Source organism: Gymnodraco acuticeps, unplaced genomic scaffold (assembly GCF_902827175.1).
Source record: "Gymnodraco acuticeps unplaced genomic scaffold, fGymAcu1.1, whole genome shotgun sequence".
In the NCBI taxonomy this organism is placed as follows: Eukaryota; Metazoa; Chordata; class Actinopteri; order Perciformes; family Bathydraconidae; genus Gymnodraco; species Gymnodraco acuticeps.
Window position 1 is genome coordinate 2702558 of NW_022989890.1, and position 18182 is coordinate 2720739.

The 18182-nt window shown below is 41.7% G+C and overlaps 1 protein-coding gene across 3 annotated transcripts in view; it reads right to left on the reverse strand.

Annotated features, from left to right (window-relative positions):
- The window catches only part of cadm2a (cell adhesion molecule 2a), a 209173-nt gene extending 191495 nt beyond the window's left edge, over positions 1-17678 (reverse strand). For all 3 annotated transcript variants that reach the window (XM_034200811.1, XM_034200812.1, XM_034200810.1), the window contains exon 1: positions 17272-17678. In XM_034200811.1, coding sequence (XP_034056702.1) covers positions 17272-17332 — 61 coding nt within the window. In that variant the 5' untranslated portion in view covers positions 17333-17678. The remainder of the gene's footprint in view (positions 1-17271) is intronic.
- Between the last annotated feature and the right edge of the window lie 504 nt (positions 17679-18182).

The following is an 18182-nucleotide window of genomic DNA, read 5'->3' on the forward strand; positions in this document are numbered from 1 at the left end:
TTGAAGTAAAATAATGGGATTTCCTGGAAGATTTAACAAAACTTACACAAATGCATCCTACTATAACTAATAATATGAACTTTTGATTGGTACTAAACAAGCCGAGCCATTCAAACCCCCTGCCCTCATTTAGCTATATTGTGTTTTCTGTTCCTCTGTATTTAGCACCATTAACTTTCATCAGTATTATATTACACTAATGAACCAATCCTCTGCCTAAATTTCATCATTTCATTGAGTGAATTAAAAGCTTTTTTTGGCTTTTAAATGATACTCAAAGACATATTTCCTTTGCAAAGTGGTGCTTTGCTTGATTGATTATTTATCCATGGATAGATTTCCATCATAAGACAAATGGAGGTTGGCTGAGGTTAGAAAAAGTTCAATCACAAAGACTGTATTCAGGGAATTCCACACTGTCAGCTGCCTTTTTTTCTTGCAACTATTTACTCTCAACCAATAAGATTTCTCCACACCTGCTCTCAACCAATCACGTTGCTGCTGTAACCAGATGTCAGTATTGTGTTGCTCTCTAACCTCCTGAATCAATAGGCAGCAAAAATCCATTTAATTCTCAAGTACTGGAAGATTTGCATCCAAAAGTCAAATCCAGATTTCTTTACCCAACATCCACTTATTGTCACCCTTAAGGAATTTCATACCATAAGCATTATACAACAGAAGAGACTTGCTTAGGTCAACAATTACCTCTGGCAGACACTACATACAGTAATAGCTGCCATTTAGACGCACACTACTGTTACGCAGCTGATTTGCCCCAGAACTGAAACGAAGCTGAAGTCTCACTCCATCCACACGAGAGAGAGAGAGAGAGAGAGAGAGAGAGAGAGAGAGAGAGAGAGAGAGAGAGAGAAGAAGAATAGGAGAAGCGAGAGAGAGAGATAGATTAGAGAGAACAAAAAGAACGTATCTGGCTGGTATAACAGATTCATCAGTACGGCCTGGCTGCTTTCTGATGGAAACAGAGCACTGTACGTATCGTTCTGAAGAGAGGAAATGATATGTCATGGTCTATAAAGCGGGTACTTTATATATTTTGGAGACAGTATCCCTGTGGCTTAGATCATTGTACACTGGATGTAAAACCCTCTGTTATGATGACATCGCCTCCTTTCAGGACATTTGATCTCTCTGCTGCAGCTGACTGCAGAAGATCAGGCTACTTTAGGGACTAAAGTGCTAAAAGCCTAAATACAACTGGAGCAAACATAATGACATGGCAGATCTTTACACCCATCAAGGTGTGATTATTGTCATACTCATGCATACAATATTTGACATTTTGAAGACTTTGCTGTGAACATGACTGCTTCAAAGTAGGGTAAGAGGAGAAAATAAGTCAGTAAAGTCAGTCAGTAAAGATTAATTCAAGTTGTTATCAAGGCGTACTGGGATATTTGATGGGATAAAAGGGATTACATTATGCACCATGATACATTTGTTTAAGGACTGTTTGCTCAACATATAATTAGATACAATTTAGAAGTGATGTTTGGCCTCCTCACATGGTCTTTTGGCTGCCAATTTCTCCCAAAGTAAAAAAGACTAAGGATCAGTAACAAAGGGACATTATGAGGTGTTGTAAAAAGGCCAGGGGGGGAAATAGAAGAAGTCAATTTGACTTTGCAAGCTTGGAGAAATAATTCACCACCACATCACCTGCAGGTCCGTTAGATTTGCATAACTTATAAAGAGACTGTTCATTAAAATCATTCATTTTTATTTGGCAGAAGACCAAGTTATTTCTAAACAGTACAGCCATCCCTCTAATTAGATTGTTTGTGCATTATCCTGTTGGTTGCTTTCAACCAGGCGAAATTTATTTTTGAAACACTTTCCTTATTCAAACCCCAACAAGCACAGTACTATATAACTTCTGCAGTAGCCATGTATCTATAATAATGAACCTAAACCTTCCTGAAGTTCCCTCAAAGCATACTCTCAATATATATTTGGGGACGTCATCAACTCCCACTGCTTGTTTCGGTCCAGATGTTGCAGACAGACAGACAAATGGATAGTGTGCCTCGCTCTCATGCTCAGAATATACAGTAGCTATTAACATACCTAATTACACATTATGTGACTTAGCATCTGAATACCAATTGGATGTTATTGTCGTGACAGCCAAGAATAAATGAAGATAAATGTAACCAAATTGAATGCAAAAGAATCAAATTCATAAAATGTGCTCGAGTATCCGTTCGGTTAACATCACTACTGAATTTCAAACTCCAAATTCTCTACGGACAACAGCAAAGCAAACTTTACTTAGTCACTATACCTTTGTGCGGCTGCAGAGGAACTTTTTTGACAAGGACATCAACATAACTTTCCCCAAACTTCACTGCCTCTTTAATTTGGTCACAGGATCTGAATTGACATTGGTATGCAGTTTCTGCTGCACCGGAAAACTCAGTGGTGCTTGTTAAAACACTTTTCATATCTATGCAAGTGCAATGAATGGTGTCTGACAAGGGCGCTTGTCTGCCAATTGGAGTATTCTCATAAAGGAAGCACCCTGCCAAGATGAAAGCCCCGGGTGACGCTGGTGAGTGAGGTGTCTAGGGTAAAAGAAAAAAGAAACATCCAGATAGGAAGGAGAGAGAGTGGGATGTGGAAGCAGAGACATAAAGTGAAAGGAGAAAAAAAACACAGGAGCCAACTATTTTTATTGCATTCATTGAGATGCTTCTCAAAGAGCAAAATGAAATGGACCAGATAAAACATACCTCTTCATTGTTACTATTTATCTCTGCCATTGTGCCTGCATACATAATAAATGGTTCAACCCAGTGCACACGATAGCACAAGATTGAAAGCTGATGCATTGCTTGCATTGTTATTTATTTATTTATTATCTTTTTTCAGCTTCTCCGGGTTAATCTGTCTCTGCTCCATATTCCTGTCTGTACAGGGTGGAGCAGCAGATGTGATAGGAATTTCATATTCATTCTGTTACCCCCAACATCCCTCTATTGCTCAACCCATTTATGACACACGCACACACACCCAATGTTTTGCTGTTACCCCCATCCCTGTCTCATCACATTTTATCACAGTGGCTTTAAAAGAGAGCATTGGCACAGCAGTGGCCATAACGTGTCACTCAGGATCCCAGCACAACATACACTCGCATAACATCTGAAAACAACTCATCACCTTCCCCTGGTGGATTTTCTGAATCACTTTCCTGTAATCTCTTCCATCAATGGTGTTCTCCTTTGAATGACAAGTACCAATGGATATCAGGACTGCTGAGACTTTGGGGATTATGCTATTAATTTTCTAATCAGGCTGGAAAAGGATAAAAGCACAGCAAGCAGTTCAAGCTGTATTTCTGTTTGGTATAACGTCATACTTTAAAAGGCCTAATTTGATACAAATTAGCAAATTAATGTCTACTTAGTTGCTTCACAAGTACATCCAGCAGTAGTGTCTGATATTGCTTGATTTATTCTTAGTATAATTACATTTCAAACGGCGCCAACCTGTGCAGACGTAATGTGTCAGAATGTCAGGGATTTTGCTTAATTCAAAGTGGGAAAGGGTTACTGATTTATAGGTCACATTTTCTGTCTGTGGGAGGGACAGCACTATATATGCAGCCTTGTCTTTTTGTAGACATAATGTAACCAAAGTGCTGGAATCAACATATTCCACCACTCCAACATCTTGACAGAACCATGCGTCTACGGCAGAGAAGGGTAAGACTGTATTTCATCTATTTCTTATCTTTTACTGATACATTTCATTCAAGTAGAGCAGCATTATGTAGGGCAGCAAGGCTAGCTACCGTAATGTCATGGAAAGATGTGATAAATATAGCTTTTTATTTAAAAAACATAGTCATCACTACATTTTTGCCATGTGGATAAAAGCATGTAGTTAAAATGTAATGCTGACAGAAGCTTTCTTATTATGTCATATTACAGTCAATTATTTCCTGCTGCCATGAGCAATATCATATGTAGCGCTACTCTCTGTATGGCAGGGTGTCACGTTGCACTGCATTGTTTACACACTGCACCTTCCTTAGAAATCAATTACATTTCTTCACAATAAATGCTATCGGATTCACCAGAACCCGAAAAACTCGAAGGGGACCTAATCTCTGGGATCATAATGCCTAACGGGGTGAAAGGTGGCTAAGGGATTATGTCATGTGAAGGTCACCTCCTCTCAAAGTGCCTGGGCTACGACCAGCTGTATTGAGGAACTACTACAGTCTAAATTCTGGCTTCTTTCTGGCTCACTTTTAATAAGGTCAGGATTAGGGTGACAAGTGCATTACGACAAGGGATTAGGATCAGCACATAGTCCTATAGAGTAGTCTTCCATTTACCAGCTCAGAGCAACTGTGGTAACGCTGTCTCATTATGACTGCCAACCGGGATATTTTTGGGCCTATCTCTTCAGTAATAGCTTGTGTCTGCAGCTCTGTGTGTGTGTGTGTGTGTGTGTGTGTGTGTGTGTGTGTGTGTGTGTGTGTGTGTGTGTGTGTTGGAAGGCAGTGGCGAACCGTAGCTATCACAACTGGACCTTCTGTAGACACACCCACCCCCCGCCTCCGCCGCCGCCCCAACGGCATTATAATGTCCGTCTTTTCACTGAATTGTCGTCTTGAAAAGGGTACTCGCAACAATTCCGCAACAACTTCATCTTCACCTGTTGCACTTGTCATTTTAACGTTAAAAACAATAAAACGGCATGAATTGCTTCGTCGCATTCATAGATCCTCTGTCTCGAGCCAGTTAACTAGCGGGCCTTCTAGAGTACCCTGGAACCGAGGGAAACTCTGAAAGAATACGCCCATTGGCTACAAATCAACATATGATTGGTTGATCAAACTGTCAGTCCAAACGTACGCTCTCATTCAGTGCAACGGCCAGGGCATTCTATCAAGGATGTAGAATACCTTGGTTGAAGGATATTCTACCCAGAGACCCAGAAGAAGATCTGATTGGTTGCTTTCTTTTCTAACACAAAACCACTGAAATGCGTAGTGCATGGTCCGAGAAGGACAAACAAATCAACGTAACACTGTGATATTACAGATCAACAACACAGATACCATTCTCATTTATTCATTTTATATACATTTTATTTATATAATTAAATCGATGTTTTAAATTTATTTATCTGAGTGTTCCTGGGTATTCTCTGAATACCTTGAAGGCCCTGACGGTTCACCACTGTTGGAAGGTGACCACTGGTGTGAGGATTTGTGCGTGTCAGCTGTTATGATTTAATATTTGCTATGCTGATATCTCCATTCACCATTTTGCTGTTCCCTCTCCTCCACTATCCATTTTAACTTCAGAGTAGCATGATAACGTTGCTCTAAGGGTGCTTTTCAGAGGATTAGAAGAGATTAGCATTAGCGGGGCTATTTGAACTAGATACACATGCAGCATTAGCATGATGGCAAACTAGTCTAGGATGGTAGCCATAGCAATGCATTTGGAAGGAAGATAAGGAAGCAGGGAGAAAGAGAAACATACAGCTGCACAGTTTCAATAGGGAGATATCAATGTCTCGTTAATCAAGTCAATATATGGAAAAATCCTACCTTACAAAGATGCTCGAATGTAAAAAGCATTGCAAACAAGTTTTTTACCCATGATTCATAACTGAAATTGTAGCTCTTTTCTTCAAAACCTCTTATTTTACCATTTGTATTTGGATATGAAATGGCCAGATGATATAAACTGCTACTAGGAGGAACAAAAAGATAAATGAATGCTGCTGAAACATACAGCCAAGGTTACAATCAAAATCAAATCTATCAAAACTAATCCGGCTGTGCTAAATGCACTTCCAAGGTGGACTATAGATTAACAATCAAAATGAAAAATGCCACATCAGTCAGAATCTGACTGGTGGTGTAAAAACGTAACACGCAGCATCAGTCTGCAAACTGACAAGGCCATACCAAAATTGTTTGAAAGCACACACGCGGTGCACAAAGCAGGGATTACATTTTTTTTATGTTAAGCACAATTTTGGCATCACTCACTACTCCCTAATGAGCTTTACTGGAATCTAACTACATGAGGATTTGACTTCAGCCAGTGGAAGCGTTTGACTTGTGGGTAAAGGAGAGTGATGGACTGAGTAATTGAGTGCACTGTGAGACAAACACTAATGAGGAAGATAAAGGAGGAATTGAGTTAACTGTGTTCCCATTTCTAATGATAAGACGATGAGGAAAGACAGAGAGTGAGTGCAAAGAAAGGCAGACCATTCTGTTTTCCACAAGAATGCATCTGCTGCGTGTCTAACTTGTCTTGTCGTTGATTTTGCAAAGCACAATGCTAGCTCTACCCATCCGGAGCAAAGTGAGAGAAAAGCAAATAGCTTTAAGATAGGCGGTGAAATTACCCGTAATTGGAGACCATTTAAAAACATAATAACTTCTTTGTTTCCTCAGCGGGAGGTTCAGAGCTGGGGAGGCTTTTTTGATTAGAAGTGGAGATGAGTTAGCTATAAAACCACTGAGCCAAACCTTAGCGAGATGCATGCAATGTGTGTGTCTCTGTGAGTGTGTGTGTGCATGTGTTAAATCAGTCTGCCAAAATGCAAAAAATAATAATTCTGGAGGTGGCAGGATTATTAAAGTCCACCGATAGTTCAACAGGGACGAGCTGAAAATATCACACAAATTCCCACATGGAGCAGGAGGAACAAGCTAACAGGCTTGTAACATCTCAAAGCATCGATGCTAAACAACAACTTACAAAAAATGCAAATGGAGCATGAAAATATGTATTAAAATCCAGCTGGAAACATGCCACCACATCTTTAATAAAGATGCGTGCGCGGTGGCAAATTGTCACCGTTCCACTGAGTGGGATAGTGGAAGTAAGCTCAGGGGGGTGTGCCACTTAGGATAGAGGGAATAATGTTGTGTTGCATATAATGGATTTGCAATGTGGCAAACAGAGACAGATGGCGGAGGGTGCTGTGTGTTTCTGCCTGCTATGTGTTTGCTAGCTTGGACTTACACACACACACACATACACACAGCGCAATGTGTGTGGAGAAGAAATCCCTAAGGCGCATTATGTATGCTGCCGCTCGTTCACCCAAGCCAAGGGTCTCAATTCATTTGGTTTTTAACTGTTATAAATTGTCTCACTTGACTCCATCTTCCCTCCTCACTACAACAGGCCTGGAGCAATCTCTACATAGAAAGCGGACGGATTCCCAAATTCTCCTAACAAAACGCATCCATTATATAGAAATATAGACACCGCTAAGGACAACTGAATGGAAGTCATCATGCAGTATGACAAGGCACGGAGAGGAATGGAGAGATTTGGAGGAATAAGGCCACTTTCGTGTAAAGATATGCATCAATTATACAAACTGTATTGCCTATTTACAGATCAAAAGGAAATATATCATAAATAACCTCCTTCTGAAAGCACACTCAGAAACTCTGAAGTCAGGTTAAAGCTTTTTGCCCATGGTATAACATGAATTCATTTTACTGGTAAAAATCTATTTGAATGTCAGCTGAAACCTTTTCAAGTGGATGAAATTTCACACCTTTGGTTTTAATTATAGGCTTTAACACAATGCCTGTTCTCTCTACTTTCACAGGGAACGTACAGAAACCTGTGCAAAAACCATCCATTTGTTCCCAGCCCTATTGTTCTTCACATTTACACATGCCTGATATATAAGAGGTGAAACCAAACAGCGGTAGAGTATGCTGCGATTTACAATGTGCACCAACGTGAATGGAAGGAATGGCTTGATTGGATTTAAAGAAAACATCAGTGGATTCTAAATGCTTAATTTCACTAAATTAGATGTGTTTGGAAATGGTGCTCATGCAAACGAATGTCTAATAGCTTTCAAACACTAAATTAAGATGTGGGGGGACCCTCAAGCTGATTAGACAAGGGACTAGAAAGTGACTTCTGGTGATATTATGAATACAAAAACATACACATATACACACTCAAGTGCACGCACACACACGTACAAACACAGGCACACACAGAAAGTTAATTAACATAAACATTCGTCTTTGGGGAATTATATTTCAATTAGCTTTAGCTACTTCGAGGCTTCCTTTGAGAGCACGATGCTAAAACAAGTGAACAGATATGTATTTGTGGATGCAGTAAATCCTTCAATTAGTATTATGACATCATTCCATATTGTTAGCTACAGAACATGTTTAGCAATTAAGCACTCAATCAATGCTTTGCACAACATTAAGGAACAACATTTAAACAAAGACAATACATGGAATTAAGCAGATGTTGCCAATGTAGCTGCATTTTGAAGCACTTTCTTGCAATTAGAAATGCACAAGTATGACAATCCATGTTTAATAGCAAACAGGAGAAAATTAGCAGTGTTACAGTATGAAAGAATATTGCAACTCATTTTTGGAATCACTTAATGCAGCTGTGAAATATATAAGTATTATTGGGACTGGGGGAGCAGCAATGGGATTTTTGGTGCATGTCGGTCGATTTCTCGTTAATGAACTGACTCTAACCCAACCAAAATCGTAGGGCCTGGAGATAGTGGTTGTAACTTTCTCTTCCCCATACTGTATGTATATATATATATATATACATATACAGTGTTTCCCACAGATATGAAATATACTTGGGCGGGTGGTGGCAAGGAGGAGGGGGGGGGGGGGGGGGGGCGGGGAAAAAAAAAAGGGTTTTAGCACCGAAAAAATATCACCGAATGTCAGAACAGGCTTACGTTGGTAACCTAACGTGTTGTTGTGATGACGTAATAAAGACGCGGCGACCATGCTCGCGGCTGGCTCACAGGGGGGGGGAACATTGACCTTTGTCATCGAGATTGCCCTGAGCCTTTAACAAATCGTATTAAATAATCTGATGACAGACTGTAAACAGAATAGCTGACATTTTAACAAACTAAATAACTCAGTTACCTCTAATCATTAACCCATGTTTGTATAATGTAGTTAACTCCGTGTGTTGCTGCTAGCATACATAACACCTGACGTGGAAACGTTACTCGTGGACGGGGCTACAGAGCTGCTAGAAAGACGGTCGAACCCGGTGCATTCCTCCGTCTGCATGCGGTGCACTTTTGCTAAATGTTTAGACAAATTGCTCGTGCTTACATGCTAAACTCTTATTGCACTTATGGTAACAAGTATTCTCCACATCGATACGGGTAAAGTTGAACCACACCTTGGAGCGCGTTCTCTCCGCCATCTCCGCAGTGTGCTCCGCTGCATGTAGCAGCTGTGTGTGTGTAAACTGCCCCGCCCCCTCGCACACAGACGGGGGAGAGAGATCTCGTCTGATCAAAAATACATCATAGACGCATTTGTTGTCTTTGCATATTAGAAACGAGTTGGCGACACTAAGACTGCGATATAATGTTTTTTAGCAATAATACATGACATATATAAATGTACTGTATGCATTCAAAAGTGCTGAATACATGTTTTATGGACCCATAATAGTGATTATTATTTAAGTTAAGTTTTCCCATAATCATGTCTATTTCCATAATCAGGTAGCTGAACAACATTGGTAAAAAATGTATACATTATATATATATATATATTTCTATTAATCATTTTCGGCCTTTCGGCATTCGGTTTTCGGCCAACTGTTTCCTATTTTCGGTATCGGTTTGGGCCAAGAATTTCCCATTCGGTGCACCCCTACTTTTCATTCCGGTATAATCATTTTGCGCAAAGATGGCACTGTTTGTCAGAGCACTTCATCCTTCTGGGATTTCATGAAGAACAGCTCCAACGGCTGTGTGTATGGGAATGCCTCTGGTGCTGGTCCATTAACTGCCAGTGTTTCCCACAGATCTGAAATATACTTTGGGGGGTGGTGGTAGCGGGGGGGGGGTTGAGGTGACGTGCAACAACATTAACCTTTCTGTTGGTCGCTTGTTAGCAGACCCTTCACGCGATGGCAGAGCGAACAGGTACAGGCAGGGCCCATAATGATAGCCCTATAGTTTAAATCTACTACCCACACATGAACATATGGAAATGGGCTACTATTTAAAAAAATTAATGTATTTATTAATGTATTTAGGAACCTATCCATGTGATTTTTAGTGGGGGTCGACCTCAAATCCTCTAGGGGGGTCCAGGGGCATGCCCCCCCGGTAAGATTTTATTTTTTATTTTGGAGTTAAATGCATCAATCTGGTGCATTTTGAGGGGAAAATAAAGAGACTAGATCTATGGAAACACCTATATGAAACAGAACTGTATACATTTCAATAATCATAAAATCAAGGCCATAACCAATAACATCCCATTTCCAATATGAAAAAAACACTGAAACTTGTTAATTTATTTTTGGTTCATTTATAGTTGTGAGTGTGTCTGTGCTCCTGAATCAGCCTCTCCTGTCTCCCTCCTCTCCCCCCCCTCCTCTTTGAGGCAGCAGCAAAGACTAGTTTTCTCTCAACAAGTTTTAAAAGTGTATCTTACCTTTTTTCACCTAGTTAACTTTTTATTTATTTATTCATGCATATTTTACAAATCACATTACATTTCATTTAGCTGACGCTTTTATCCAAAGCGACTTATAATGACCGATTACAGGGACATTCTCCCTGGAGTAACTAAGGGCTAAGTGCCTTACTCAAGGGCACACTAGTGGTGGTGTTCCTGGCGGGATTTGAACTCACAGCCTTCCGATCTTCAGCCCACCTCACTATCCATTAGACCAATCACTACCCTCTCAAATGGAAATATGTGTTTACATAAATGGTGACCACACCGTTTGAGACCCACTGAGAACTTAGACTAAGTTAACTATCTAAACACTCAGAGAGCTTTACCTCACCTGAGCTGAGGTTATCCCGAGCTTGAATGACACACAGAGACCAATCAAGGGCTTTGATTTATGATCTGTATGACAGTGGCCATGTCGGCATCATGTGGACAGCCAGTCACCCTGTGTGAGGCAGGCCACTTAACAGGCCAGAAGGAGGCGAGATCAGAGCAAGGGAGCGAGGGATCATTGTCTACAAGTTAATCGATCGCAGATGGCGTCGTGGTCACGGACGAATAAAAAAAAAAAAACATTAAAAAAAAAATTTTGAAAAAAAAAACAAAAAACTAAATGGGTCGCGAAATATACTTGGGCGGCCGTTAATATACCTGGGCGGCCCGCCCAGGTATAGTCTATGTGTGGGAAACCCTGATATATACAGTACCTCAAACTTTTTCAACAAATTGCCTGTAAATGTAGCTTTCCTGTCAAACTGAATTTGACTGAAAATATGAGTGTGTGTGCGTGTGAATAGAGGAAGCAATCTTTGAGTCTGGGTCATAAAAACGGTGGCAATAAAGCTAAAAATGCCACTTTTTTTAAGCATCATCCTGTGTTTACTGCAGCAAATGCAATCCCTGATGTTGTTTTCTCTCTGCTCTGTCTGAACACTGCTGTCTTTTTGTGTGCACAAGCGTGCGTGTGTATTTGTGAAGCGTGTGCTTTTGGTGTACACATATGGCTCGGTGTGTTAGGATGCATGTGTACACAGTATGGGCCGACTTTGCTTTGGGTGAATTCAGTTCAAAGACAGACACACAGTCCCCAACAATATCAGAGTTGTGGAAAAGAGCTGAGGGACTTGAGAGACTGTCCATATCTGTATCTCTGTTCAAGAAAATGATTACTGTAACATGTAATACCAAGACTCCAGACTCTGGCCCTCTGGGAATTGTATGAAAAGAAACTGTCAGATGAAAGGGCACACAACATAAAAGGAACATTTTCAAGGCTAAGAGTTGTTAAGAGGACGATGCATGCACCTGTAAAGCAAATCAGGTTCAACTGAAAGTGCGTGTTAATTCAACCCACTGCATGTTTGCTTTTTGTGTGGGGCAGAAAATAATGTAAATATATCTTTTTGTATTTATCTTTTTCTTCAGCTTGAACCTTCTTTTACCCTCTCCTGGTTTGAGTGGAAGATTATGAACATCCTCTGAGTTTTAATCCTAAAGGTTGATTGTGTTTGTGTCTTTTTATTCCAGAGTGTTTGAGATTAGTGACACATGGCTTGTCAAAGACTGGAGTTTCAGATTAGCTGCTCGCTAATCCTTTGGAATTCAATGCTAATACAGACATCCCGCATGCATGTACGCGTTCACGCAGTCTTTCTTTTCCAATGTGTGTGCTTGTGCGTCGTTCTTATTGGGTCGATTAAATCTGATTGCTAAAGTGTGACTCAACTTTTGCTTGTCAATCAAAACATATCAGAAAAAAAAATGTCTATAAGAATTAGTCATCATATAGCAGAGGAAGCTTTGTACAAAAATACACCTTATGCAACCCCAAACACCATTTTCTACATGTAAGGTTGTTTTATTTTTATCGTTACAGACGTCTCACATTGACAAATGCATATTATTTCATATCCTGATATGTATAAACAAATAGCTTCATTCCCTTTGAAGAATAGCCAAATCAGCTGATTTGTTAGCTGAGCTTGCATACTTATTTGACCTACAGGGACGTCTATTCTGGGTACAAACTCACTGTCTGCTGCCACTGCTATTGCAGCCAAATCCACCTGTGGGCTCGGATTTTCCCCATTCTCCACGGGAGGCTGTATTTCATCTCTCCCTTCTCTCGCTTTTGGGCTGGCTTTAAATTCCACCCTGTCGTAGAAACATGAAACGCAGCCTTGATGCCAAAATAAAAATCTAAATTAACTCTGCATTGAATCACTACAAAAAATGTTAATTTACGGATTAGCAATGTTAATGACATTAACATTGACATGTTCTGAATTTGTAAACAGGAAGCTATTAGCTCACCGCACCACCAACATAGGATTCGATTAGATAATACCTAGCACTTAGGCTCAAATAATAGACTATTTATTAGAATTAGTATGTTATAAATGGGACATGTTCTTGAATGTAAGCCTGACAACATAATTATAGATATTTTTGGTTTTGCATGCTTGAAATGTGAAGCGAGTAACGCAGTCATCCATGATGGTGCGTCAGTGCCATCTCACAGCCATTTACTCCTTAGAGGATGTATTCCATTTCCAGCAGATTCATGCCAGGATCAGCAAAGCCCTATACTGCAGAATTTAGAAAACAGCGTGACTGTGTGTTGTGCTGGGGACCTGGACACAATATATGACACCTAGACATGCTGTAAGGCCATATTCTCTGAAGACAAGAGACAAGAGTCTTCATATCAGTGTGTTCAAAAATAAAACCAGGCTGAATCTTGCAATACACTGAATATGTAGCCTTGGGAGATGTTTAGCAATGGGCATATTTGAAATGAAGTATGTCTTAAGTATGTCTGAAGTACAAAAATAATGTCCGATCTTTCTGTGATGCTGCATTTGTGAGCATCATATTTTGCAGGCTCATTAAAGCTTAGGGTATTTCCACAGGCTGGTTTAGGAGCTGAGCTGTGCACATGGATAACATTTGCATAAAGCTTAAAACTTCTCACTCCTCCATAGTGTCTTGTCTGGGTTCTGTTTTTGCCACTTGTGAATAACTACCATATGCCACTACATGTGTATTGAGCTTAACAATGATTGGCCTCCTGCCTCTTCCTGTGTCCTTTCATCCCTATGTCTAAACACACTTTGAGAGCGTCTGTTTTCAACTTGTCATTGCTGTACATTCCCAAGCAAAACCTGCCCCGCATGATTACTGATATGAGAAAGAATTGGAACAAGTGGCAGGTTCCCTGGAAGTGTTTCTGGAGAAGCACATTTCTGCTCTGCCATGAAGAGTTTGTAAGCTCGGAATCCCACGTTCCCCTCCAGCCTCCTCCTCCTTTCTGTTTTAACTTTTTTAACACCTGGACTAACAAAAGACTGGCTTTGATCATGGGAAATCCCTTGGCAGGGCAGCAATGAATCCACAGTGGGGCTCCGTGTGTGTGATGCCCAGTTCTGCTCTGCTAAGGATTGTCAGCATTGAAGGTGTATGGCTTCTGTAAGGTACAGAGTACGTCACATGTTCCACCTGTCAAAGCGTGTCCATGAAAATGAAACACATAGAAGTGAGAGGGTGAGTGCAAGTGAGCGAGAAAGAGAGAGCACCTTGTTTCTCCCATGTAATCAGTGGCTCTGCAAACACACACACACACACAGACACACACACACACACACGGCCACTTGTTATCGGAAGCTTTCCCACGCTGCTGTGGTACAAAGCTCCAAACCAGGATGAGAGGATGAGGCGAGGGAGGAATGCTCGGAAGTACAGAGGGATGGAGGGTCAGCCTACAGCAGCTTAGACTCACTGCGGGGATAAACACATCCCTCAGCGGGGGTTTGTATTTAGGCTAGCAAGATCAGAGTTCAAAACAGACAGACTACCAGGCAGGCAGAGCGATAAACAGCCATCCTAACAGCAAACAACAACCAGAGCACACATATTGCACACTTTAGCCGAGAAGATTGCACATTCCTCCTCCACACCTCTCCTCCCACGTCACTCTAACATCAAGTCCTCTATTCTAGAATATCTTCCGTCTTTCTCTGCTGCTCTCCTGCCTTCATCTCCCCTCGCCTGCCACGCAGCCCCGGGCTATTACGTAAGAGGCCATTTGCATAACAGGCTGTTTTCTCTGAATCCGGCATGGGCACACGAGACACACTGGATAATATGCTAACAACTCGGGCTGTTGATAAACAACAACCTCCATCAAAACACTTCACGTTCACACTATATATATATACACGACGCAGGTCTAGTCGGTGACAGAGATGCAGTGTGTCTGGATGTCTTGATGCCAGGTGGCACCGGGCCAGAGGGGCTGAAACAGCTGCCATTTACAGAGCGCACGGATACGGCTGCGGCTAGATAGACTTCATTCAGAGGGAGGCTGACCTGCCTGCTGTGTGGAACCTATACAATAATAGGTCTTGCACTGCGAGATGACTGTTCAAATCAAGCAGCCTAACATGATCCCCTTCAGAGTTAGGCAGGGAGAGAGAAAGAGACTGATGTGAGGGTGTGTGGAAACGGATCGGAAATGCGCTCGGTTAACAGCATGGTTTTTGTCATTGCGTAGGCCATTCCAGACTTGAACTATAGAAACGTGGCACTCATTTGCAAGGTAATAAGCTCACACAAGAACACACAGACACACTCATAATGAATGTGTCACCCTTAGGAGAATAAAATGGGACAGAGAAGCCCTGAAACGTCAATAATTGCTGCAGTGCGAGCTGTCAGATATATCAGATACCCTAAGATAACTCATTACGTATCAATTCATTAAGTCAAGAGTGGCCTTAATCATGGCTGGTTGTTAAGGACTGCTCTCACTCACTCTCATATGCACACACACTCACACACTTCAAAGAGAGAACAACAAATGATCAAGAGAATCAAGTGATCTCTCCTTTGGGATTTACTCGTGTGGAAAGCTGGTTTAAGTCAAGGCTTTCATGTTAATAAATCTGTTATCAAATGCCTTAAATACATCTTGATGTTATTTGAGTGGGATAAAGTGGACTTTATATCACAAACTGGAGCTCAGCGCAGCATAAGTGGCCCTGCTGTTGGACTGACAGTTTTTTCCCAAGTAAATCCATCACCCTCCTGCCACTGACAGTCCAGCAACTCAATACGAAGTGTTCCCTCTTTAACTTCTTACAAAGATATTGTTTTCCTTGGATGCCTCAACACGTGAATGCAATCCAGTACTCAACACGGTATTGTGTTTAAAGTGAACAAATATCACAAAACATGCCACTGGGTTGTACTCGGGCATCTTTCTATAACATTTCTTAAATATGGAACAATACTGGAACAAAAATGTATTGTGCAAACCCTCCGCATTGCATCATCAAAATAGCGTGATATAAAAAGAGAGTTTTCTAATGGTAGTTGAATTAAAAAAATCAGTCTTGTATTCACTGATCAAAACCATCAAGCCATTGAAGCCCCAGAATGTTCTTGCTGTGTTGGCCCACATCCTCTAATCTGTTCATACTTTATATGTTTAAGACAGGCGGAGAATATAAACTATAAGCATATATAATATTGTATACAGGGCTGGTTTTATTTTTTATTGCCATTTTATGATATTTCAGTGCAATGTATGTATTGTAGTTCCATTGTAATTGATATGCTGATATCTCACTGAACCACTTATGGCAGACATGGCAACCATATGACCTTGACCCCTATGTCACCTTAATCTAATGTTTACATACCTATCTTCTGTAAACAACACTGTTTATCTTGATATTATCACAAACAGTTATGAGATCGAAATGTTATTCACATTTACATCAGCCATTGTCAAGTTGATTTCCTTGCTAATGGATACTGTAAGCACAGTAATAATCACTGGTACATTGTTGTGCATGTTGGCTATATGAAGCATAATCTGAGAGAAGCTTGACCTTTACATCAGCTAGCACACAGGAAAATCTACTTCTCAGAAAGTAATGGGAAAGCCTGTCATCCTAATCATGCACCTGTTCATTGACAATAGCCTTCCCTGAAACCTTTATGCAGGCACACAACACACCAGAGATGACTGTGCGCACCATGTCCACAGACACCACGCCTGCACGGAGAAAACAGAGGGCAAATTCATAAAATAAAACTAAAAAGATTAGAGTCAAAATGCTGTGTGTGCATATAAAGCTGCCGTTATCAGCAGCATCATCAAACTGTTCGGTGCGTAAAAGGCTGCCAGTGTCTCCGTGACTCATCCAAGTGCTGCATGTCAAAAACAACCGCGGGGTTGGTTACTTCATGTAAAGGTGTGTCTTCCTAGCGGGCTCATTTTTTCTTTCATTGGCACTCACGCACATCGCAGACTCAGGAGTCGCGCCACTCTGTTTGGCTTCACAGCCACTGCTCGGGTCGTGCCCTGAGCACACAATTATGAAAATAGTATCCTCCTCATTCCGGAACATTAAGGGATCCAGAAGGATGTTAGAGGACCAGCTCTCTCGCTCTCCTCGAGCTGTACCATGAGACCTATGCATGAGACGCACGTTTGCACATGCACGTACATTCAACTCACGTACACACCCGCGCAAGCACAAACACACATGCTGGAGAATGAGAAACCCGGTGAGGGAGAGAGGGGGGTCCGCATGTTTCTGCCAGGACCCGCATGTGGTGTGACTGTGACCGCGCGTGCTGTTGTCCCTCCATCCTGCCCTGCTGTTGGCCTGTAACATGCACGAGTACACACACACAGTATGCACAAAACACCCGCATGTACGCACCACTTGTCCCAGACTCACCTTTCAGAAGAATCCCATAAATAGTGTAGAGGGTGAAAATCAAATGACTCTTTTGATTCATCCTGGCTTCTCTGTTTCTTCCTCTTGCCTTCCGGGCTAACTTCTCCTCTCTGTCTCTCCCCACTGGACCTCGAACCAGACCGGACTGCTCTGTCAGCTATCCAGGTGGACTTGGGAGTGCGTCTTTTGTGCGTCTCAGGGCACAACCGACTTCACGACCGGAAAACGGTGTTACTTTTGAAAGCAGAAATGTGTTCGCTCCTAAACATTAACTATTTCAAGGATGCACCAGCGGTTGGCTACAGGCTCAGTTTGCGGGAGAGTGAACAACAGCAGTAGTTGTCCTCCGGTCACAGAGTGGATGCTGCCGATGCTGTACTACTGTCTGCTGTGGCGCACACTCATCAGTGAAGATAGCACGAGTGGATTGTTTGAGTCCCGCCCACACAGCTCTGATGGACATGAAACGTGAGCCAATCACAATGACTCAAAGTACATCGAAGTAGAGGGCGGAGGCAGGGAGGGGGCTTAGCGTGAGATACACACTGCAAGAAAAGTCTATTTTAAGTGGTTTTTAGACTTACTGAGTATTAAAGGTCCCATGGCCATGTCTACTGATCATAATTCCATTGTTGAGGTATACTAAAATAGATTTATATTGTGCAATTTCGAAACTCACAGTGGCTTCTCATACAGCATGTTTTGAGCCCAGTGGCCGTCTGCGAGACGGCGAGACACAGCGAAACCCAGCACGAAGCCAGCCCGAGCACACACACACCCGCAGCCTGGCTGTGAGTCTGTGTGTGTGCTCACACACAGACTCACAGCCTCGCCCTCGCCGCGTCCCGCCGTCTCAGGCAGGATAAATCGGCGGAGCTGCAGCTGAGAAAAGATTGAATGTGTGTGTGCGT